This window comes from Actinia tenebrosa, unplaced genomic scaffold (assembly GCF_029948245.1).
Source record: "Actinia tenebrosa isolate PJP-AT-01 unplaced genomic scaffold, QUT_ActTen_1.0 PGA_scaffold11__36_contigs__length_13525064, whole genome shotgun sequence".
NCBI lineage: Eukaryota > Metazoa > Cnidaria > Anthozoa > Actiniaria > Actiniidae > Actinia > Actinia tenebrosa.
This window is the reverse complement of record NW_028292571.1, coordinates 6,601,094-6,625,863: the sequence shown is the minus strand read 5'-3', so window position 1 is coordinate 6,625,863 and position 24,770 is coordinate 6,601,094. Positions and strand designations below refer to the sequence as shown.

Below are 24,770 nucleotides of genomic sequence, written 5' to 3'. Positions count from 1 at the left end.
CGCGGTACTTTTTTGTGATCGTAACACCATTTTATACCTGGTACCACTCGAAAACAAATCAAAATGAAAAACTTTGTACAAAATTAGCTTTGAATTTACCTTCAAATCGTGCATGAATATGATTTTTATCGCCATGTGATGTTAATTAAGGTATATCCTAACTGATCGACTCACTAAGGACAGTTTCTTTTGGTAGTCTTTGGAGTTTGACGGCCTTGAAATCTTTCAAAATGGCTGCCAAACAGGAAATCTTCAAGGGAACTACATATGTACAGTTTGTCTGTCAGAGATGCTATCGGCCGCTCAAGATCGATCCAAACCTTTCGTCTTTAGATTCTGATACATTAGCTGAACTAACAGGTTGGTAATGAGATCCTGTTCAAATGATCGATGCACTGATGTGTTTCTTGTTTCTAGTACAAACGCTTCAAGCACATACCGTACAGGCTTATCATCATTAACGATTCTATCAATAAGAGGTTCTTTGTGTCATTTTTGTACCCCAACTCTTTCACTTTTGACAATCCCCCTCCCTCTCCCCCTTAGTAGTAAGTTTGATTACCAGATGTAGAATGAATATGAGAGTAGCATACGCTTCAACTCTGTTGGTATAAAATAAGATAACCGTCTTCTAAATTATAATAAAATCATCATTTACATGTATCATATTACATACTGTCAGACTTCATCACCTCTTTCATAGCTAAGCATTATAATACGACACTATTGTACACAGTGTTATAAACAGCGTTATACACACTGGTCAGCATGACTGTCTGTAGGATCGAGCCATGATATCTACGTACTTGACTACATGTATATATAGGGGAGTTCCATACAGTTCATATAGGGATATATATATATATATATATTTATATTTATCAAAATGCAACAGAAATCACGACCATGAAGAGTGTTGTAAATCTGATACAAAACTGTGTTCATTTGCATAAATTTTAAGTTGAGTTTTCTTGGCCAAATTCACTTTAATTTTGAAAATGTTAGTGAAACACAAAGGAACTAACCGAGACATTTGATAAGTCATATACAGCATTCGTGTCCGTGTTGTATCAGATATACAATCACTTGGCTACGCCTTGTGGTTGTATATCTGATACAACACGGCCACTCATACTGTATTTAAAAAAACTCATTAATAATTCATGAAGGAAACACAATAGAAATCATGACCATGAAAGAGGTTTTATATCTGATATAGATTCGTCTTCATTTGCATAAACTTTAACTTGGATTTTCTCTATCAAACTTGGTTCATTTCGTAAAGAGTTCGGTTCAGTATGAGAACATACATCAGGAGTTTTTTAAGCCGTTTAATAAACTCGCAGATCGTGTTTTATCGGGTCAAAAACCACTCAGCTACGCCTCGTGTTTTATACCCGATAAAACACTCCTGCTCGTTTATTAAACAGTACATATTACATATATAGTCCAAAAATATTTCAATTATTTACTAACAGATTAACTTGTTTTTGTAGCACCACTTTCCCCTCTACCTTCAAAGAAAGAAGGGTCTGACAATGAAGCCTTGCTACCTCAGGATCAGATCATTAATGAGGTATGTCTACTCTGGAGTTGGGATGCAAGATTTAATGTTATTGCATGATACTTGGCACCTTATAAGAACCTACCTACTAGCAATCTGTGATCTTAAACCTGTCTCATTGATGACTCAACACCAACAACCTTTAGCACTATACTGAAATCCTAATGATGCTTTACCATCACACTAGCTACCAAAATACTATTGATCTAGATAGCATACCAATAAACTTTAATGCCTACATTTCTACCTTTCTTTTTTATTGACACACTATCAACACATTACCAACATGGGTGGCTCATTCTGCTAACGCTGTCACCTTTCACGGCTGTAAGTCCAACAGGAGGGTTCTCTGGTTTCCTCCCTCCGTAAAAATCAACTTGTGAGTTGAGTGTTGTGTGCACTAAACAATGAAATTAGTGGTAGTGCATGTGAGTGAAAAGTGTCCCCAATTAGTGTGAAAGTGCTAGAACGACTAGACACTTAAATAAAGATATTTATTGATTGATTGATTTACAGGGGTTGTTGTTGAGTGTTAAATGTACTCTCTGTATGTTGTAGTACCTACACACACCTTACATTGTGTCTTCACCACACTCAATAGACCTTGGCAGCATATGAAAGTCTCAAAAGTACTAGTGTTGGATTATTTTTGGATTGGCAGACAAGGAACAAAACGTTTCTTGATCCAAGATCCAATAAGTTTATCAGTAATGAAAAAAAATTTATCTTGATTTTTTTAATGAAATTTTGAAATACAATTACTAGTTATGCATATTAAAATAAAAATGATCAGATAACAACTGCAAATTTAGGGTAAAGACGCTTTTCGATCCGCACAATCCAGTAAACCGAAGTCCAGTCCATTCCAGCCATGCTCGGTTCCGAATTTTCCAAAGATTAAAAACGCTCATAATTCAGAATTTAGAAAGATAAATCAGGTTTTAAAGGTTAGGTATGTCTTTTCCTATACATTAAGATTGTCCATACCCTTTCAAAAGCTAAAAAACTCAATTTATAAAAAATAAAAAAAATTTGCCATACAAGAATATTAAAAGCTTTAGCATTGACTGAATAGAATACTCAATAGACCTTGGTAACAAATGAAAATCTCATACCTACTAAGGTGTTTGACTGTTAGCAGATGGCCAGCCTAGAAGCAAGGCAATATCATTATATTTGGTCTAATTTCTAACATAATATTTATTTGTGATTCGTATGATAAGGTATAAGCATCGTTATAATCAATCTGCAATGAGATTATAATGCTTGGCCTTCAGCCTAAGTCCTCTGGCTTTTTTAACAAACTATTTTATAATTAGACAGGCATGTACTAAACTGGTATTTTGGACATGTTTAAAAGGATAATAATTTCATAATTCAGAAGTTTTTCCAGAAAATTTAGTGCATGTCAGAAGGAAATGTTAACAAAGGTATTGCAATATGAAATAAATAATTGAACTGCCAATGACATTCAATCATTCACCTCCTTGGGAAAACCATAAAACCTTGGAAAACATTGTGTCTTCATTGCACTCAATAGACCTTGGTAGCACATGAATGTCTCAAAAGCATACTAGTGTTGGATTATTTTTGAATGGGCAGATGAGGAATAAAACTTTTCATGATCCAAGATCCAATAAGTTTATCAGTAATGGAAAAAAATTATCTTTATTTTAAACACATTTTGAAATACAATTATTAGTTATGCATATTAAAATAAAAATTATCGGATAACCAACTGCAAATTTAGGGTAAAAACGCTTTTCGATCCACACAATCCAGTAAACCGAAGTCCAGTCCATTCCAGCCATGCTCGGTTCCAAATTTTCCAAAGATTAAAAAACGCTCAAAATTCAGGATTTAGAAAGATAAATCAGGTTTTAAAGGTTAGGTATGTTTTTCCTATACATTAAGATTGTCCATGCCCTTTCAAAAGCTAAAAAAATTCAATTTATAAAAAATAAAAAAATTGCCATACACGATCTAGAATCTTAGCATTGATCGAACAGAATACTATGTGTACCTTACAATAAAAATTATACATTTATTTTTATACATTTGTTAATTCTCTTCCTGATCTGATTCCCTCCTTGCTATGAATCCTGTACCTTCCATTTAGAACTACATTATTAAGGTAGATTTACAGGTATTTATCTTGAAGCCGCAGGAAGAAGGCAGCGAGGATATGGTCATAAGACGAGAAATACTGCCAGAAAGGTACCACTCATTACTGACTCAAAGATTAATGTAATAAACATTGTTGATATTCCAGAGACAACAAGGATAGTAGTAAAAAGACATTCTCAAGATAAACCCTTTGCCAAAATGGCTGCCAAAAATTGAAACGAGTTAAATTTTAAGAACCCAATAACAGCACTAGAAAAAGCACCCTTACTTTAGTAAACCTACAAAGAATCATTATGTCAGGTGTTATATCGGCTACAAGGGCGGATCCAGGGTTTTTTGAAGGGGGGGTCTCAGGTGTAAATTTTGTAGGCAAAGGAATCTCAGTCGCATTTTTACCACAGGAAGCCCATTTGACCTCAGGAATGACAGGGGGGTCACGACCCCCGACCCTCCCCCTGGATCCGCCCTTGGGCTAAGAAAACTTTATGATGAAACATTTGTGGGAGTTTACACTATGCCCGCAGGCATAAAAATGTCTGTCAGTATATATATATATATAAATATTTCAACTAAAGTTTTCTCGGGTAATATACACATGTAACACCTGTCATAATGAATCTTTATAGGCTTGCCAAAGTAAAGGTACTTTTTCCAGTGCTGGTATTGGTTTTTCACTCAGTTTAATTTTAAAGGGTCTACATGTATTAAGTGTGAAATTTACATTAGTTATGAATATATTTTAAATTGGTTTTCAATTTCTAGGATGCAGTCAGTAGAAGGGAATGGCTTCACATTAATTGGTGATACTCAAGTCATTCAGTCAGACAGCCTGAGCCATAAACTGAAGGTGAGTTTAACTTGTGATCTTCGTCAACATCATCATCATCATCATCATCATGTCATCATCATTATCACCATTATCATCCATCGCAATCACCATCATGCCATTGCCATCACCATCATGTTAATCACTATTGTCATCATGCAATTATCATCCAATGATCAGCATTATGTCATCATTGTCACCACCATCATCACCATCATGTCATCATCATTACAGTATGTCATCATCACTACTATCATCATCGGAGCTAAAATCAACATTCTCATCAACACATCATCTAAAACATCATTATTTTTATCAACATCAATATCATCAAGTATCAACCCAACTTCATTAACAACTTTTTAAGTACTACATGTAACTGTCATCGTCATTGGACATCATTATTAACATCAGCAACACTTGACTTGAGTCACCATTATTCGTCATAAACAGTATTGAAGTACTGTCAGTAACAATTTCTTTAAAATATTTCCAGGTGGCAACCAAATTATTTGATGTCATGTCTGAACAGTCAGATATTGACCACCCACTATGTGAGGAGTGCACAGATACCTTGTTAGATCAGCTGGATAAGCAACTAAAAACCACTGAAGAGGAATTCAGCAGCTACAAAGAGTTTCTTCACAAACTGAATGAACAGCAATTAGCAGGTACATATACTGTATATTTATGACAATTTTGCATACTGGTCTTCATTGTCAATGTTCCTCTAGTTGGTTCTGGTGAACCAGAGACATCTGGAATACAGGAGCCAGTTGTAAGAAGCCTGAAAAGGTTTATCACCATGCACTATTCATCAGATGTGTCCCGGGGGGGGGGGGGGGGGGGGACTCTCTTGAAAAGTGGGTAGGGGGCTCGACGGTCCTTTTAGAGTCAAAAATGAGACCTCGCGTACCTTTTAGGGTCTCCGGCTGGCTTCGTACCATTTAGGGTCAGATTTGTTCATTTTTTATAAAACATCAAACGTCGTACTAGGATATGATGGTTGGAAACATTGTCATTTTAAATGTGGTCGCACCTTTTAAGGTCTGAAATCAGCATCTCAGTTAATTTATGTGACCTTTTAGGGTCATTTTCGAAACCGTCCGTCGAGCCCCCCTACCCACTTTTCAAGAGAGTCACCCCCTGGGAACAGTGTTTTAATCATGATGATATTCAATAGGAGACGAGTCTCTCTCCAAAGAGCTAGAAGAACTACAGAAAGAAGAAGCCGACTTGATTGCCCAATTGGAGAAAGTGGAAGAAGAGCGTAAGAAAGTTTCGGAAGCTTTGGAAAATGAGAAGCAAACATCAAGAAAACTTGACGATGCTGAAAAAGCTTTCTATATAGAATACTGTGAATACCAGAGGGAGCTTTTGGAATTTGAAGATGAACAGCAAAGGTTAGAGTTAAATATTTAAGTTACTGTACGTTACAGTTACAGTACTTAGTACCAAGCTCAGTCGTTTGAGTATAAGATTAATAGGAAGTGGAGGGACCAATCAATGCGTACATCGATGCTCAGGGCCTTAAAATATCTGAAAAAATAAGTGTTGCCTTTGTAAATACATAAATGGTTAGACTTTCGTGACTTGGATGGCCACTTTAAATGGTGGTCCCATATCTCCGCTCTTTAATATCACTAACAATATCAGGATGATGTAAAAACACTGAGTACATAGAGAAATCCTAACAACCATTTTCATTACAATCAACTCTTGTTACAGCGGACACCCTTGGACCTTCACTTACTGTCCGTCATAGCGAGCGTCCGCAATAGGGAGAGTTAATATAATTTTGGTCATTTCTTTGTCAGTATTTTTAGCCAGGGATTTTTCTCCTGTCCGCAATAGCAAGGTGTCCGTAATATCGGGGTGTTCGCAAGGCAAGAGTTGACTGTATCTACAATCATACTAACCATCTTCCTCATTTCTGGCTCATCATTATCAGTCAGAAATTTGACTTTCAAGGCAAAGATTTGACCAGACAAGTTCTAATTCTGTTCAGACATTTTCTGATGACTAGCGGTTATTTTCAGCCCTGCATTAAATATTGTCACATGACTTCATATCTTGTATCAACAGTGTCGAGAACCAAATGCGTTACGCCCAGGCTCAACTAGACAAACTAAGAAAAACCAATGTGTTCAACAGCACATTCCATATCTGGTGAGTTTTTTATTTCTTCTTTTACTGTTCATTATTATTCTCCTTTCATATGTGTGAGTTTTCTTTTTCCTGCTGTACAAGGTTGGGTTGGATGGGAGGGGTCCTGAAGGGAAAAAAATGGAAACTGGGGTTTGGGATTTCCTTATTGCTTTCACACATCTGGGCTGGGATTTGGAAAGGATAGAATTACTATCAAGAAATTTCCTAATCAATTATCACTTACTGGGAATACAGTACAGTACATCGCAGGTCACTGGGATTGGGAAATAGAATTGATACTGAATTATGAGATTTTCCACTCATTCATCACTGGGACTGGGAGTTTGCTGAAATAGGACCTGAAAAGGAATAACATTCACAACACAGCTAGCTTCTGTTAATATTTCATTATCTCATTGATATCTACAGTAATCTAGATTTTATTCACATGTGGCAAGTTGAATATTTTCAGTTGTTTTCATAACGTTTTTAGCGCGCGCACTCATCATTAGAAATTTAGAGCGCGCATGAAAATACAAAAAGTATGATGTGGTTTTTTTGTCGTTAATTTAAAACAAAAGTATGACGAAGTTTTCGTCGTTAGTTATTTACTTTGTCAGTTCAGTTGTGTTCAACGTTCATTCAAAGAGAGTCAAGAAAAGTTGTGTTAATTAAGTTAGTTAAAAGACTAGAAATAATCGAAACTGGTAAGTAAAACATTGTTATTATATATTACTTAAGCATAGAAGTCTGTTTCCTTTACGCAAAACTAGAGAATGTAAGAAAAACAATTGATCTCAGGTTTGCCTTAAGCAACCGTTTTCAAGATTGTTTAGTTGTTGTTTCAAATATAAAATTACTTCAATAGTAATGTCTTATAAGTTATATCGTAAGTTGCTAGATAGCCGAAGTCGCTATGTTTGTAATAGGTAATTTAGGATGGTCAAACACCAGTCTAAGCTAATCCTAGTTGCAGTGTATTTAGTGTAAGATTACAGAAATACTTATAGTCATTTGAAAAACAACATCGTAGATGTGTAATTAATCAATTTTTCTATTGATTACTTATCGTAGTTCTCGCCGTTTCGTTGTGGTAATAAACTGAGTTATAGTAAAGACGAAACTCGTACGTGTTGTTTACTTGGTCACATTTTGGCGTCGCGAGCAGGATACAGAAGTTGTAAAAAGACCAGTAAGTAGACGAAAAAAAAAAACGGCGAGATCAGTTGGCAGTCAAGACTCTCTAATTTCAAGAATGGCAGAGGTTCAGGAACTGAAAAGTCTCGTAGAAAAACTACAAACCGAACTAGGAAATTTGAGCAAAAACAAAGACGAAGAACAAGTCACTAAACAGTTCGTGGTATATAAGCAAGAACGGAGATTGAAGAAATTTAGTGGTAAGTCATACAACGATGGAAACTATTACCAGAAAGTTGAGGAATTTTTATCTGAAGTCAACGCAATATTTGAAGCAAGGAAAATGACAGCGGGAGAGCAGGTTGAATTCATCGTTTCGCACTTGGACGGACCAGCCCGTGAAGAAATTCGCCTTCATCCCAGAGAAGATCAGAATAATCCTAAAAAATTGACAGAAATATTAAAGAAGGAATTTGGAGAAAAGCATTCTCTGCCAGAACTATTCAAAATGTTCTACAACCGAAAACAGAAAGATCAAGAAAGCCTCAGAGAATACTCACATGCCCTGGCAGCTTTGTTTGAAAGAATCAGACAAAAATCTCCAGCCGACAGCCTGACTGATGCGACTCTCCGTGATCAATTCGTCGATAATGTTAAAGACTCTCTCCTCAGAAAAGAGCTCAAAAAGCTGATAAGAGGTAATTCACACATTTCTTTTCTGGAAATCCGCGAAGAAGCTTTAAAATGGTCAGAGGAAGAAGTCACGCAAACAGCTAGCCGTCAATGCAAAGTGCAAGAACTCCGTACCAATCTCTACTCCGACAATGACGTCAAATCGTGTGAAGTTATTTCCGCTTCCGGTTCAGGATTTAAAGAGCTTAAAGAAACCATATCTCGTCAGCAAAAAATGATTGAAGACCTGGTAAAGACCGTGCAAACTCTTAAAGAACAGAAGAGAACACCCTTCAGAGCCTGGGATAAGAGAAAACCCTTCAAAAATATTGAGTGTTTCAACTGCAGAGAACTAGGTCATATTGCCAAAAATTGCCCCAACAAGTCGCAAGAACAAGAAAGATCTTCAAAACCACAGCAAGAGCAAAACAAGTCAAGTGGTTCGTCAAACACAAGCCCCCCACAGCATTGAGTCGAGCCGTGGGAGGGGATGTCAAAGACTCTTTTTCTGATAGTTTAGACTTTGATAATTCAGATGACGTATTTGAAAGGACTGTAGGGAATTGCCCTACTGCCGTTGTCATTATGAATAACGTTAAAGTACCGTGTATTTTGGACACGGGGTCGCAAGTTACGACCTTAACTGAAAGCTTTTTCAGAAAGCACTTTGTTGGAGAGGCCCTTAAGCCTTTAAGTTGGCTGAAACTTACAGCAGCCAATGGACTGGATATACCTTACATTGGTTATACCGAGCTTGATATTGTAGCCTGTGGTATAACAGTACCACAAAGAGGAGTCTTAATCCTAAAAGACACCGTCAAGAGTAAGTTCCCAGCGTTAATCGGGATGAATGTTATTAGTCAGTTGAAAGAGAACTTGTATGTTGATAAAGAGTGCGAGATTCAAGGTCCATGGATTAATGTTCTTAGAGTTCAAGCGGAGAGAAAACAGCCTAATACCTGTGGTTTCGCTCGAGTGGCAGGTAAAGCGCAAGTGAGAGTGGCTGGTTGTTCCGTAGCAGTGTTAAGAGTCTCCTGTGGACAAGTTCGCGATTCAGATGACATACTAGTTGAAAGATTATCGACTCCATTACCTGGTAACCTTGTACTTGTGGACACTTACACTAAAGCAAAGAATAACGGGAGTTATGTGAGAATAGTTAACCTTAATGAAGATGACGTATGGTTACAACCGAGAACAAGAGTGGGCGTTGCTTACAATGTAGACGAAGTACCTGAAGAGACAATCTCTATGAATCAAGTAGATGTAGATCGCATAGAAGTGTCAACTAAAGCTGAAGGTAGTGGCAAGAACCTGAACTGTCCTGTCAACATCGATGATTTAGATTGTAGTCTGCTAGAGAAAGAACAGCTTCGTGCTCTCCTGAGTAAACATACGAAAGCATTCGCTACCGATGAAGACGACATCGGAAATACAGACAGCGTGACCCACAGGATTTATACCACTGATGAAGTACCCGTTCGTCTACCGTTCAGACGTATTCCACCTAACCAATTAGCGGAAGTCAGAGAGCATATCCAAAAGCTGATCAGCAGAGGTGTTATTCGTGACAGTCATAGTCCTTATGCTTCTCCAATTGTACTTGTCAGGAAAAAGAGCGGAGAACTAAGACTCTGCGTGGATTACCGTCAACTCAACGCCAAGACTGTGCGAGATGCTTACCCATTACCCAGAATTGAAGAGTCTTTGGATGCACTTCAAGGAGCAAGATACTTTTCGATCATGGATCTAGCCAGCGGATTTAATCAAATTGAAATGGACGAGAAAGACAAACACAAGACAGCCTTTACCACGCCTTTCGGGTTATTCGAATATAATAGAATGCCCTTTGGACTGACAAATGCACCAGCGACATTTCAACGCATGATGCAAAGTTGTATGAGTGATTTCATGTTTAACATTTTACTCGTATATCTCGATGATGTAATCGTTTACTCTAAGACGTTTGAAGAGCATCTGCAGAGACTGGAAGCTGTGCTAGGAAGAATCGAGAAGTACGGATTGAAGCTGAAGTCATCAAAGTGTCAGTTTTTAAAGACAAAGGTGTTATACCTTGGACATGAAGTATCTGCTGAAGGAATCGCTCCTGATCCGACAAAGATTGCTGCTGTTGAAAACTGGGAAGTACCTAAGACAATGAAAGAACTGCGTTCCTTTTTAGGATTCGCGTCGTATTACAGGAAGTTTGTCGACAAGTTTGCACAAATTGCTGGACCGCTAAACGAATTAGTGAACAGTTGCTTAGGTGAAATGAAGGTAACAAAGAAACATTCAAACCTACAGTTAGGAGAAAGATGGACTTCACGTCATCAAGAAGCGTTTGACACATTAAAACTAAAGTTGACAACACCGCCATTGCTGGGTTATCCTGACTACAGCAAACCATTCATATTGGAGACCGATGCTAGTCTTGCAGGCCTTGGTGCAGTTCTCTATCAAGAACAAGAAGAAGGTAAAGTGGTGATCAGTTACGCAAGTAGACGTCTCAGACCGACTGAAAAGAACGAACGAAACTACAGTTCGATGAGACTGGAGATGTTAGCACTTAAATGGGCGGTAACAGAGAAGTTTAAAAGCTACTTGCTTGGATCGACGTTTACTGTCCTTACAGATAATAACCCCCTGAGTCATCTGCGAACAGCAAAGTTGGGTGCCGTGGAACAACGATGGGCGTCTCAGCTCGCTCTCTACAACTTTCAAATAAAGTACAGAACCGGGAAATCAAATCAAGCAGCAGACGCACTATCAAGATGCACACGACCTGACGGAAGTGAAGAGGACTCAGACGATGACGTCTTGGACGCTAACGAAATACCCGTAGATGGATCAAAGATACCTTTTGAATTACAGAGTACCTTGGTAGCAGACGTAAAATGCAGATCAGTTACAGTTGAAGACAGCAAACCAACATTTTCGTTTCCTTCATATTCAAAAGAAGAAATACAAGTGTTGCAGGCATCAGACCCATCCATAAAGAGAGCCCTATTCTATCTCAAAGAGAGGAGGAAACCAAACGCTCAAGAACGCAGAAAAGAACACCACAAGGCATTGGTACTGATTAAGCAACTGGACAGACTTTATCAAGAGGATCAACTTTTGTACAGACGTGTAAATGATCCACACCATGGAGAGATACAGCAACTCGTTATTCCAGACGTAATGAAAGATCGCGTGCTAAAAGGCGTTCACAATCAGCTTGGACATCAAGGTCAAGAAAGAACGATACTGATGTTGCGTAAACGATGTTACTGGCCTGGAATGTACAAAGATACAGAGTCTTATGTTAAGAATTGTACAAGGTGTAACCTAGCGAAGCTACCCACACCGAAAGTAAGACCTGCATCAAGCACATTACTAGCAAGTAAACCCTTGGAGATAGTGGCGATTGATTTCACCTTGATCGAGAAGTCGTCAGATGGAAGAGAAAACGTCCTAGTGATTACCGATGTCTTCACGAAATTCACAGTTGCAGTGCCAACAAGAGATCAAAAAGCAAGTACGACAGCAAAGGTGTTGCTGAACGAATGGTTCTTCAAGTACGGAATTCCAAAACAGCTTCACTCTGACCAAGGCAGAAACTTCGAAAGCAATGTGATTAAGGAACTTTGCAGTATGTACGGAATAAAGAAGACAAGAACAACACCATATCACCCAGAAGGAAATGGCCAATGCGAAAGATTCAATAGAACACTGCATGACTTGTTGAAGACCATACCATCGGAAAAGAAAGCAAGATGGCCGACGTATCTACCTGAATTATTATACGCATACAACGTCACACCTCATGCTTCAACAGGGTACAGTCCATACCATTTGCTGTTCGGAAGAGACCCAGTTATTCCATTAGATTTTTTGCTGGGGAGGAGAGAGGAAGAAACTGCAGAAAACGCTGACGAATGGTTGAGGATGCACAGGGAACGACTCTTCAAAGGTTATGAGAATGCAGCCAAGCAGCTCCAGAAATGTAGCGAAGAACGCACTAAACACCTTGCAAAAAAGATCTGTGATCCTAAAGTCAACGTTGGAGATCACGCTTACATGAGGAATAGAATTCCAGGAAGAAATAAGATCCAAGATGCGTGGAATCCTACTTTGTACGTGGTTGTTAAAGTACCGGAGGATGGGAGCCCTATTTATACTTTAAGATCAGTTGCTGATGGCACATCTCGTCGAGCTCATCGTAGCTCGTTCAGATTGTGTCGCCCTATGTTTGAGCAGCAGTCTACTCTCAGAGGACCATCAGGACCAGGAAAGAGACCAGCTGACTCGTCAGTAATGTCAGATGATGACGACGAAGAGGAGGAGGACGTGTTTTACTGTGTGCCTAGACAACCAACCAAACCAAAGACAACAAGCGAGGGTTATTTAGATGATCCAAGAGTAAGAGCGTCTAAACAAGATTGGTCAGCAGTACAACCTCTTAGAAGGTCCAAGCGACTGGAGGAAAAGCAAAGAAGTAGACAGCCAACGATGAACTTGGTCGAAGTTTCGACTATTACTTATGTTTAATTTATGTTATTTATAGTTTAGAATTGTCGAGGACGACAATTTCTTAAAAGTGGGGGTGAGTGTGGCAAGTTGAATATTTTCAGTTGTTTTCATAACGTTTTTAGCGCGCGCACTCATCATTAGAAATTTAGAGCGCGCATGAAAATACAAAAAGTATGATGTGGTTTTTTTGTCGTTAATTTAAAACAAAAATATGACGAAGTTTTCGTCGTTAGTTATTTACTTTGTCAGTTCAGTTGTGTTCAACGTTCATTCAAAGAGAGTCAAGAAAAGTTGTGTTAATTAAGTTAGTTAAAAGACTAGAAATAATCGAAACTGGTAAGTAAAACATTGTTATTATATATTACTTAAGCATAGAAGTCTGCTTCCTTTACGCAAAACTAGAGAATGTAAGAAAAACAATTGATCTCAGGTTTGCCTTAAGCAACCGTTTTCAAGATTGTTTAGTTGTTGTTTCAAATATAAAATTACTTCAATAGTAATGTCTTATAAGTTATATCGTAAGTTGCTAGATAGCCGAAGTCGCTATGTTTGTAATAGGTAATTTAGGATGGTCAAACACCAGTCTAAGCTAATCCTAGTTGCAGTGTATTTAGTGTAAGATTACAGAAATACTTATAGTCATTTGAAAAACAACATCGTAGATGTGTAATTAATCAATTTTTCTATTGATTACTTATCGTAGTTCTCGCCGTTTCGTTGTGGTAATAAACTGAGTTATAGTAAAGACGAAACTCGTACGTGTTGTTTACTTGGTCACACACATATCAAACCAGTAGACACAATGCAGCTTTATGCAAAACTTATAATATAGCTAAACTTTATCATTTCAATGACTAGGCATAAAGGACATTTTGGCACCATCAATAATTTTCGACTGGGACGTCTGCCTAGTGTACCTGTAAGTATCAATCAAGTTATGTGATATAATACAAGTCTTCAATAAGGATATCCTTGTGTAAAGGGATAGTGTTGATACAGTTGTTGTTTTAAGATGTACTGTATATCCCTCTTAAAATAAATGTTATTGTATCATATTTTATTTTATTTTATTTCTTTTCTCTTATTTTTTCCTTTGTGCCATGTTCAAGGTTGAATGGAGTGAAATCAATGCAGCCTGGGGTCAGACTGTCTTGTTGCTTCACTCACTGGCCAGGAAGATGAACCTGACATTTGAAAGGTATTGACCCATAGAAAATATGAAGATATAACTAGCTAAAAACTAGTGTCAGCTGCGTCGGTGTTTCTAATGAAACAGTAATGATAAAAAGGAAAATTATACACCTTGAAAAGATGGTGTTTCGGATGCTAGTTCTTCATCGGAGTATAAGAAATAGAAAATATCATAACTACTGGGCTAGTTAATCGGGGAGATGATCCTTAAAATTTGGCTGTAATGTAATGATTTCCCAGAACAATTCTTAACTAGATATCACCTAACTATCATTTCATTTCATATTTTTCAATTTTCATTATAATGGAAATTTATTTATTTCTTGCACCAGTAAATGTTGAAAATGTAACTCAAACAAACAAATTTATTCTCAAGAAATCAAATGATACTTGGTCTGAAATGGGAAAGACATGCACAAAGTAAAAGGAATAAAACTCAAGGGAATGACACATAGTCTGAAATGGGAAAGACATGCACAAAGTAAAAGGAATAAAACTCAAGGGAATGACACATGGCCTGAAATGGGAAAGACATGCACAAAGTAAAAGGAATAAAACTCAAGGGAATGATACTTGGTCTGAAATGGGAAAGACATGCACAAAGTAAAAGGAATAAAACTCAAGGGAATGACACGTGGTCTGAAATGGGAAAGACATGCACAAAGTAAAAGGGATAAAACTCAAGGGAATGATGCATGTTCTGAAATGGGAAAGACGTGCACAAAGTAAAATGTTTTCCCATTTGATTTCCTTTACCCATTTTTCATTGTCCTTTCAGGTATCGTCTTGTTCCATTTGGTAACCACTCATACCTTGAGTCATTGTCAGACAAGTCAAGAGAACTACCACTGTATGTACCTGTACAGTTACTTGTAATATTGCTATCGCTTAAGTAGATAAGGTTGATACTTGTTGATGTCTTGGATGCTGCTTAAAACACTCATGAACAATTTATAAGATTTTGGTTCAACTGGAGCCACCATACACGTCACGAACATGGATTTTTATACTTCGATAGAGATTTGACGTCACGGGCATGCGCAACCAGATTCAATAGAAGCTCCCACACCTGGGATATTGCGTGCCAAGGCAAAGACAGGCACGTTAGTCAAAGATCATTAGGGTTGACTATGACCTTGATGAAGCTCTATGTCTTCATCTAAACTTGAATGCATACTTCATCCCTGATGAAGTCATCCTCATAGTATTCGAGTGGTCTTTATATAAAGATCACATGTGTCTTTATATAAAATCACTTGAATACTAATGAAGAGGACTTTATCGGGTATAAAGGTTCATGCACGTGACGTGTATGGTGGCTCCAATTGGACCATAAGCTTATGAATTATTAATGAGTGTTTTAAGAGATTTAGGATCATGATGAGTAATGTTACTGTATGCCAACACAGGTATGGATCCGGTGGCTTCAGGTTTCTGTGGGACACAAAGTAAGTTGTTCTTTTAACCAAATGTGCGCGTAGACTATTAACAAAGTGTTTTTTACTACAGGCCCATTTACTCAGGATAAGCCTTACTTCTGCACCAGAATATTCACAAATACCAATAGTAAACCAAAGAATACACAACTCCAACAATAAAAACACTTTCAAATTCTATGAACCTTCCCTGGAAAACAAGAATATTCTCCAAAATCGAGGCTAATCCTGAGCAACAAACTCCAATGAGTATTATCGTCTACTAAGGTGACATAGTCTGGACATTTGTCAGAAGTTTCAATAATTCATGTCAATGATACAATAGTTATTATCGTTGTCGTTTCTATTTGAAATCAAAACTCTTACCTTCGTACAAAATTCTGGTTATCTCAATTTGTGTTTCTCTACTTGTTTTAGGTTTGATCAAGCCATGGTAGCCTTCTTAGATTGTCTACAACAGGTAATACTATTAATCCTCACAGATTATATTGCGCTTTATTTAAAAAAACCTAGTCACGTGACATGATCATAGGCCGTCATATTAGACAACCAACATTAGAACGAACGAGATCGATGTATCTGTGGTACAGTTACAGAATATTGTTCCAACCAAGTGACAAGAATAGCAAATAGAACCGTAGTTTTTAGTTCGGGCGTTTTTTTTTTCCTGTTTCAAACCTCTTGGTAATAAATCTTTTTTTTTTTTTTTTTTTGAGTATTATTCATAGTAAATCCTGCAATAATACTCAAAGAGATAGGATTACTTGGTTTGGAATTGGGGAAACAAAACTCCAAAGAAAAAGATTTGTACTTTTGTCATACTTTTGTACCAGCTATTGGGTTGTATCGTCGTGTACGGGAATTGTCAGGGGAATTCTATTCAAATTCAAATTTCAAGTAATCGGCTAGTAATCGTACCCTACGATAGCATAAATTAAACTATAATAAATATTTATTTGCACGCGCTGATGATACATCGTTTGAATATGACTAAAAAATGAGACCACCCAACCGAATTCACTTCGTGGTCTAGGGGTTAGGTTTAGGGTTAGGGTTGGGATTGTAGTAGTTCTTTGGTGCCGAAGGTACCGAGTTCGATTCTTGGTGTCTTCACTTAATTTTTTTTCTAAGTGAGGAGAACCAAAATTTCTAAGTCCCACTCGTGTGTTCGGAAACCTATGACGTACTTCGTTAATCCGTACACGACGATAGTACCAGCTATTGGGCGCGAAACTCCCCTTGAACTCTGTTGTAAGTATGCAAATGTACACTGCTTATTTCTCTATCTTACGCATTCCTTTCTTTTTCATCTAGTTCAAAGAAGCCGTAGAAAAGGTGGACAAACGTTTCTGTTTACCATACAGGTACGAAAAATCAATTCTGTTTCGTGAGCTGTTATATTAGACTGATTTAGCATCGGGACGGCGACGCCGAAGACGACGTGACGGCGCGCGGTATGGACTGGGTTCTAGGACGGCAAGACGGCGTGAGTATACGTGATTTAGCTAGCATGACGAAGACGTGACGGATACAAGAGAAAATCCAAATGGCGTCGGTTTGTTTTTGTTGTGGTTTATTCTCAAAAAAAATAAAAACACTCCTATAAAAGTCAAAGCAACTACAGTACAGTAACGTATTTAAAGTTATGGCCACAGGTGGCGGACTTCAGGTTGTCAGAGAAGCCCTTTTGCTTGCTTTCGACCAAAACATTATCGACGAGTATGAATTTGCTCTTCTCTACAATGCCAATTCCTCTAGAGAAGTATTTCCTTATTGGAAATTTGGTAGATTTGATATGGATGATTGGGATGATACTGAATGTCGAACAGAACTGCGATTTGCGAAGAAAGATTTGAATGGCCTGATTGAAGCGCTTGGATTTCCTCCAAAGTTTGTATGTTGTCAGCGAACAGTATGTAGTGATGTCGAAGCCATTTGTGTGCTTTTGAAAAGGCTTGCTTTCCCTTGTCGATACAGTGATATGGTGCCCAGATTCGGAAGAAATCCTAGCGAGTTGTGCCTTATTTTTAACACGGTTCTGGATTTCGTTTATGACAGCCATCACCATCGCCTTTCAGACTGGAATCAACCAATGTTACAACCACAGAAATTACAAGAATATGCTGAAGCAATTCATCGACGAGGTGCTCCGTTGTCTAACTGTTTTGGGTTCGTGGATGGAACACTTCGCCAGGTTTCAAGGCCAAAGCGTAATCAAAGAGTTCTCTACAATGGCCATAAAAGAGTTCACGGCATAAAATTTCAAAGTGTGGTGACACCAAATGGGATGATTGCAAACATGTGTGGACCATACGAGGGAAGGAGACACGACAGCACGATTCTACAGGAATCCAACATGCTAACAGAGCTGAGGCGTATTGCCTGGGTAAATGGAGAACCACTTTGCCTTTATGGGGATCCAGCATACCCATTAAATGTGCATCTCCAGACTCCATATAGGGGAGCACATCTAACCAACGATATGGTGTTGTACAACAAGGCAATGAGTGAGGTCAGAGTTTCAGTGGAGTGGATGTTTGGGAACATTACCAACTATTTCAAGTTTGTAGACTTTAAAAAACAACTAAAAGTTGGTCTTAGTGCTGTTGGAAAGCTCTACCTCGTAAGTGCTTTGCTGGAGAATGCAAGAACATGTCTATATGAAAATATAGTTTCCCAGTTTTTGAATTTACCACCTCCTACCCTACAAGAGTATTTCCAGTAGTTATATATAGCAGTTGTTTTAAGTTGTAGCATTTGGTTAAGTTTCAATCTATACACTTACATTTAGATAGATCCAAATGCCACGACATGAAATAACTGTTTGCAGGTAATAGAGTATAACTTTAATACAGACTACAGTAAAAACTCCATTTGAGAACCAGTTGATAATGTCAGAATCACCAGGCTGAAATTTAACATGAAAAATGATACATTTCTTAAGTATGCTTAAAGTGGATATCAAAGATTTTTTATTATGTTCAAAATCACTTATATGTGAACAGTGTAGTAGTATGGTTGCATTATTTTTGTATTTCAAATTTCCTTTTTGGAGATATAAACATTTGAAATATCAATATGTAAATAAAATGAGACCATGTAAATTCAATTATCATTGATATGCTGTACACTTTAAAGCATAAAGCTTTGGCAATGTGCAAAGCATGTGCTAAGGATCTAAGAATTTTTGTTTTTGGCTGGTAAATTTAAGAACCTGTTATGGACCTACTCACCTGATTTGTCACTAGATTCCAAATATTTAAGAACCATAACAACCTGACTTGGAAAAGTAGTGGAGGTTATTATATGCGGGACTTTTTACTGTATCTGCTATTACCTTATGAAAGTGTGATGTTTTATCAAAACAGTTCGGTTTAATTTACACAAAGAATCGTGTTTATTTGTGGGAGGAGGATAAAACAGCAAAAACACAAAAACTGCAAAAATTGAACTCGGAAATCAGAACTGGGAAAAACAGTTAATAAAATGTTTGAAAACCAGGTACATCAGAGCTCCAAATTCTTATTGTTCTTAATCACTTCGTCCCCTTATGAGGAAACTGTGACATCTAGGGAAAATAGGGCAAATGAAATGTAATGCTTTACATGTTTTTTTTCCTCAAGGATAGTCAAATAACATTTATTATCATTCAAATTATTTTTTTAATGGAAGACACATGAATAGCATTTGTTTGACATTACAAACTTGACATTGCAATACATTTGAAAGTAAATAATTTATTTATCTTTTTTTTGTTATTGCATTCTACTTTATTCAAAATGTCAAATATATTTATAGGTTCATAAATTCCCAAAGTTGTAAAGATATTGAATATAAATGTACCTGCACAATAAATAATTAAGAAGCCTTTTGTGCCACGTGGCATGAAGTACATACAGGTGAAAGGTAATATATAACTGTATGATATATAAATAATTATAAATATGAATATATATATATATATATATATATATAAACCCACAAACTAAAGAGAAAGGGAACTTAGGCTACAATAATATTAGTCCCTTTTTTGTGAACTTGAATGACCTAGCTGCTGTATCACAGCCAGCATCTGTTGTTGCATCATGAGAAATTGCTGCTGTTGCTGTTGTTGTTGTGCCTGCTGCTGTTGCATTTGTTGAGCCATTTGCTGTTGCATCAGCCTTGTTTGCTCCTGCTGGCTTTGTTGCTGCAATATGAGCTGCTTGGAAAGATCTTTCTGCTGCACCCGCAGAAGTTCTAGTTCTTCTTTTTTCTGTCTTGTCTCCTCTTCCTTCAATATTTTGTCTTCTATTCCCTTCTCTCTAAGCCATTCAAGTGTATCAGATGAAGACCTTCTCTTTACTTTCTCTGGTTTTGTGGCATCATCTCCAGCATCGTGATCCGCTGCGATTCTTTTCCTTGTTTGCCCAAACCTCTCCATAGCCTTATCCCTCATATCTGTAGCCTTGAGTTTGTCTTCTTCATTCAATTCCTTCTTCTTTTCACTTTCTTCCTCGCATCTCTTGTCTGTACTGTCTGCAATTTCTGCCAGTTCTTCTAATATTTCTTCGATTTCAGTTGGCTCTTGTCCTCCACCACCACTTTCTTTCTTTTCTTTTGCATTTTTCTTTTTGGAGTCTTTTTGATAGGATAGTATACCGGTCTCTTACTGATCTCGCATTTATTTCAAAACCTGGCTGGGCATTTAATTCCTCGGCAACGGTTTGCCAGGTTTTGCCTCTTTCCCTGCTACCAAATTTATGTACAAAAACTCCCTCTGCTGCAATCACCCTCAACATCATCAAGTCTTTAGTTTCACCCCAAGTCATTACTGACCTATAAATAAAGATAGAAAAATATAAGCCAATTATAAAACAGCTCATGACGTTTTTGTTGATCATGAGATAAAAGTGTAGTGTTATAATTGTATAGTACCATTGTATATATTGCTATTATATTATACTTAGATTACTTAATATTTTATGAGCTTATACTTAATTATTTTGTTTTTATAATATAATTTCTGTTATTATATAAACAAATTTAAATGGTATTTCTAATGATTATTTTTGCATGAGGTGTTTACATTGTAAATAATATTAAATTTGTAGTCTTATTATGAAGTGAGCCTTACTTTTTCTTTGATTCAGATTCCATCCTATTTCTTCGTTTTTATCTATTACAATGGGCTATTATAATGGAAAATGAGAAAAATTAGAATTACAAAGTTTAATCTTATATGACTAAAATATCGATAAAAACAGTCCTCTTGACACATCACTGGAATGAAAAAACAACGAGGAAGATGTGATAAAATATGAATATTTATAAAACTTTAAAGCACAACATTAATTGTTGTTGTTGTTATAAATAGTAATAACCTTGATAAGCTAGTACCTAGTCGAGTTGTTCTTTAAAATTTCTTCATTAAAACAATTCAAAAACAATTTCCAGGGGCAACAGTTTTATTACACCGGTAACTAGAAGCTGTGACATTTCGCTAATTAGCTTGATAGTAAGCTAATCCACGTATTTTCTTTCCATTTGTGAAGTAAAATGAATTGTAGACGAATTGAATTATCTAGTGAACTAATTGGCAAGTATTTTAAGTCAAGCATTTGCTTAATTATATCACCTTCTAGGATATAAAAGTAAATTAAAGACTACTTACTTTTCACGTTTTCTTCGCGACGTCAAATGACTGCAAACGCCGTCCTGAACGGGACGTGTAGGACGTCGCTTCGAAAACCGGAAGTTAAAAACCGCTAGTTCCAGTCCATACCGCGCGCCGTCACGTCGTCTTCGGCGTCGCCGTCCCGATGCTAAATCAGTCTATTCTTACTCTGAGACCGTCGATCAATGCTTTCTTTGTTGAAAAGATTATAAATAATATTTGCGTCTGTACTTGTATGTGTAATGAAGAATAAATATGGTAGAAAAAAGAAAGTAAAAGAATTAGGAAACATAGGCAAGAGATGAATAAGAAAAAGGAGGAAAGGGAAGTGCTGGGAATTGAAGGAATGAACGGGAATGGGAAAGGGGAAAAGCCGGGAAAGACTTGAATAAGACGAAATGACAGCCGTTTATTTGACGATGCAATAAATACACAGGTAGCCCAATATATCAAATGAGGGAGACTGAAAGATAGTCTCGCAGAGTAATAATAGCCGAAACCGATTTTACTCCGACTTTGGAACAGCCAGTGATTAATTATTTATAATTAAACTACTATCGCACCAAATAAGGGAATTAATTAGAATGATTGACAGCTAATTATGACGTCATAATCGCGCGCGATGACGTTTATTTAATTAGAAACAATTTGCGCGGAAATCATTTTAATCTGACCACACTCGAGACAAGACTATCCAACAAATTTTTTGAAAGAATTCGAAAATGGCCCGAGCAAAATCCAGAAAGGGAAGTGCAAAGAGGGCAAGAAAGGTTGCTGTGACGACCGACATGATTGTGAAAGCAGTTGAAGCCCTTGGAAGTCGTGCGGGATCAAACTACAAGGAGATCTTCAAGTATCTCCAGAACAACTCCAACATCCGCGCGTCTTCAGCGTTGGCTGTCAAAGTTGCTATTTCTCGAGGAGTCAAGACCGGTGCGCTAATCAAGCGTGGTACTTTTTTTAAAGTTCCAATAGCAGCTGCTGCTAAACGACCGACTAAAAGACGACGAAGGTCAGCAAAGCGCAAGGGAAGAAAGACTGCCAAGAAAGGAAGAGGAAGAAGAGCGCGCAAGGCTTCGGTCAAGAGAATCACCAAAAAATCCAAGGCCAAATCAAGACGCCGAAAGGGAAGGAAGGCAAGGAAACCAAGAGCTGGAACAAAGCCCAGAAAATCGAAAGCGTTTACCAAGCGATCAAAAACGAGGCGCAGGACTCCTACCAAGAGAAGAGTTTCCAAAGCGCGACCAAAGTCAAGAGGAAAGTCTGGACGCCGCCGCCGTTAAATGCCTGCACGACAACGAACTTTTAACTCAAACTTAATCTCTCTGTTGCTTTTTACCAGGAATATCTATATTGGATCTTGAAAGGAAAATGTTGTCAAGAAAACTTATTGTTGGAAAAAGAATAAAGGCATAGGAATACTATGTTGTTAGTTAACGTTTTCATAACTAAAGTAGACTTGAAGGAAGGAAGAAAGAGAAAGATAGAGGGGAAAAACAGGGGATAAAAGGAAATGGAAAACGAAGATAAGGAGAAGAAAAATAGAAGGAAGAATAAGAATCTAAGAAAGAAATGAAGAGAAGATAAGTTAAGTTAAGAAAGGAAAAAAAGGGTAAAAAAAAAAAAAAAAAGAAAGAAAGAAAAATGGCCTGAAAATAAAAGAAAAAAGAAAGAAAGAAAAGAAAAAATAATAACGTTTTAAAAGATCAAAAATAAGACGTAGCGGGAAAGCAAAAACAAATGAAGATGAAAGAAAAGAATTAGGGGAAAAAGGATGGAACGAATAGGTAGAAAGAAACGAAAAGAAAAGAAAGAAAAGAGCTTTAGATACCTTTTTGTTCCGAGAACCATAGCATCCAGGTCTACTACAGATTATTCTACTAAGATTTTGTTGATAATGGCACTGCAGTTCGCATTAATACCTTATTATAAGATTATCAAGCTATTCTGTTTTAGACCGGCTCCTATACCGACATTCTTACAAGTATATATTTTTTGATTTTTTTCCTCGGTTGTTTTGGTTATTTATTCTTGTATTTTTCCAACAGAATGGAGAAAGGCAAGATTTATGACTCCAGTGGTAGTGGAGGAGCATTCTCAATTAAGTAAGAAAAATGATTTCTCTCTCCTTTGGTTCTTTCTTTTTTTTTCTTTGCTTCCCTCTTTAATATCTCTATTTCATTTTATTTTCGATTTTTTCTTTCCTTGTGTTCTCTTCCCATTCCCACCCTCCCATTTTAGTTTTCCAAAGCCCGGGATTTCCTCCAAGGCTTGAATTTTCCTCCAAAGCCCGGAATTTCCTCCAAGGCCAGAGTTTCCTCCAAAGCCCGGGTTTTCCTCCAAGGTAGGGTTCTCCTCTAAGGCCCGGGGATTTCCTCCAAGGCCAGAGTTTTCCTTCAAAGCCCGGGTTTTCCTCCAAGGCAGGGTTCTCCTCTAAGGCCCGGGTTTCCTCCGAGGCAGGGTCTCCTCTAAGGCCCGGGATTTCCTCCAAGGCAGGGTTCTCCTCTAAGGCCCGGCATTTCCTCCAAGGCAGGGTTCTCCTCTAAGGCCCGGCATTTCCTCCAAGGCAGGGTTCTCCTCTAAGGCCCGGCATTTCCTCCAAGGCAGGGTTCTCCTCTAAGGCCCGGCATTTCCTCCAAGGCAGGGTTCTCCTCTAAGGCCCGGCATTTCCTCCAAGGCAAGCCTCACATGACTCGTTTACCTCTTGTCAGTTAGCGATTACGAGTATCCCCTTCTTCCCTTTCCTTTTTTTACTCTTGATAATTTTTTTTCTTTTCTATTCGTATCAGGATTCAGTTCAACTCGGAGGAACAATGGACTAAAGCACTCAAATTCATGTTGACTAATCTAAAATGGGGCTTGGCCTGGGTATCATCACAATTTACAGACAAATAATAGTAAGACCACACAGGCATTTCTTCTTACATAATAGTGATCTTGACTAAATCGTCTAACATTTTTACCAGAATCATTCTGATCGTTGACACGGGACAGACAACTGATAGTAAGACCATACAAACATTTCTACTTACATGATAGTAATCTTGACTAAATCGTCTAACATTTTTACCAGAATCATTCTGATCGTTGACATTGGCTGTTATTATATATACATATATAACATATATATATATAACATATATATATACATATATATTATACAAGGTAAATCAATAAAATAAATCAATGTATATATATATTTTTTGCAGCGAAAGTTCCGTAGTCGTAATACCTCTGTTTTGTATTCTGTGCTATGATGGGATGATACAGATTGTGACAATGTCGACTCGTGCATTTTTTTCGCAACCTTATTAATATATTAAGTCTCAAAGCGAATATTGCTCGTGCTAAAACTACGTTGACTGATTGTGACTTTTGAAGAAAATATTGCAACCAAATCGAAAGTTTAAAGCGAATATTACTCGTTCTAAAATTCCGCACGCAATAAGCCTTCTTCGTTGATATGAGTTTTAAAGAAAATATTGCAAGCAAATCGTCGTT

The 24,770-nt window shown here is 37.4% G+C and overlaps 3 protein-coding genes and 1 pseudogene across 4 annotated transcripts; 3 read left to right on the top strand and 1 right to left on the bottom strand.

Moving 5' to 3' along the window:
* Positions 1 to 57: 57 nt before the first annotated feature.
* On the top strand, positions 58 to 24,366 carry LOC116306937 (beclin-1). The gene is made up of 15 exons (XM_089027438.1): positions 58 to 360; positions 1,497 to 1,576; positions 3,726 to 3,781; positions 4,454 to 4,538; positions 5,014 to 5,188; positions 5,701 to 5,920; positions 6,603 to 6,686; positions 13,845 to 13,905; positions 14,096 to 14,184; positions 14,956 to 15,027; positions 15,587 to 15,625; positions 16,031 to 16,073; positions 16,928 to 16,977; positions 23,318 to 23,374; positions 24,059 to 24,366. The coding sequence occupies exons 1-15, from the start codon at positions 231 to 233 to the stop codon at positions 24,162 to 24,164; spliced, it is 1,347 nt and encodes a 448-aa protein (XP_088883564.1). The 5' UTR covers positions 58 to 230; the 3' UTR covers positions 24,165 to 24,366.
* LOC148912408 (uncharacterized) lies at positions 17,032 to 19,122 on the top strand. Its single transcript, XM_089027440.1, has one exon. The coding sequence runs from the start codon at positions 17,259 to 17,261 to the stop codon at positions 18,336 to 18,338; it is 1,080 nt and encodes a 359-aa protein (XP_088883566.1). The 5' UTR covers positions 17,032 to 17,258; the 3' UTR covers positions 18,339 to 19,122.
* Positions 19,576 to 20,784, bottom strand: LOC148912407 (uncharacterized; annotated as a pseudogene). Its single transcript, XR_016119286.1, has 2 exons — positions 20,730 to 20,784; positions 19,576 to 20,431 (listed from the first exon to the last, which is right to left on the bottom strand). The product of XR_016119286.1 is annotated as an uncharacterized LOC148912407 (transcript).
* LOC116306939 (uncharacterized) lies at positions 21,459 to 22,876 on the top strand. The gene has a single exon (XM_031717081.2). It carries the CDS (start codon positions 21,992 to 21,994, stop codon positions 22,550 to 22,552), a length of 561 nt encoding a protein of 186 aa, XP_031572941.1. The 5' UTR covers positions 21,459 to 21,991; the 3' UTR covers positions 22,553 to 22,876.
* Positions 24,367 to 24,770: the final 404 nt, after the last annotated feature.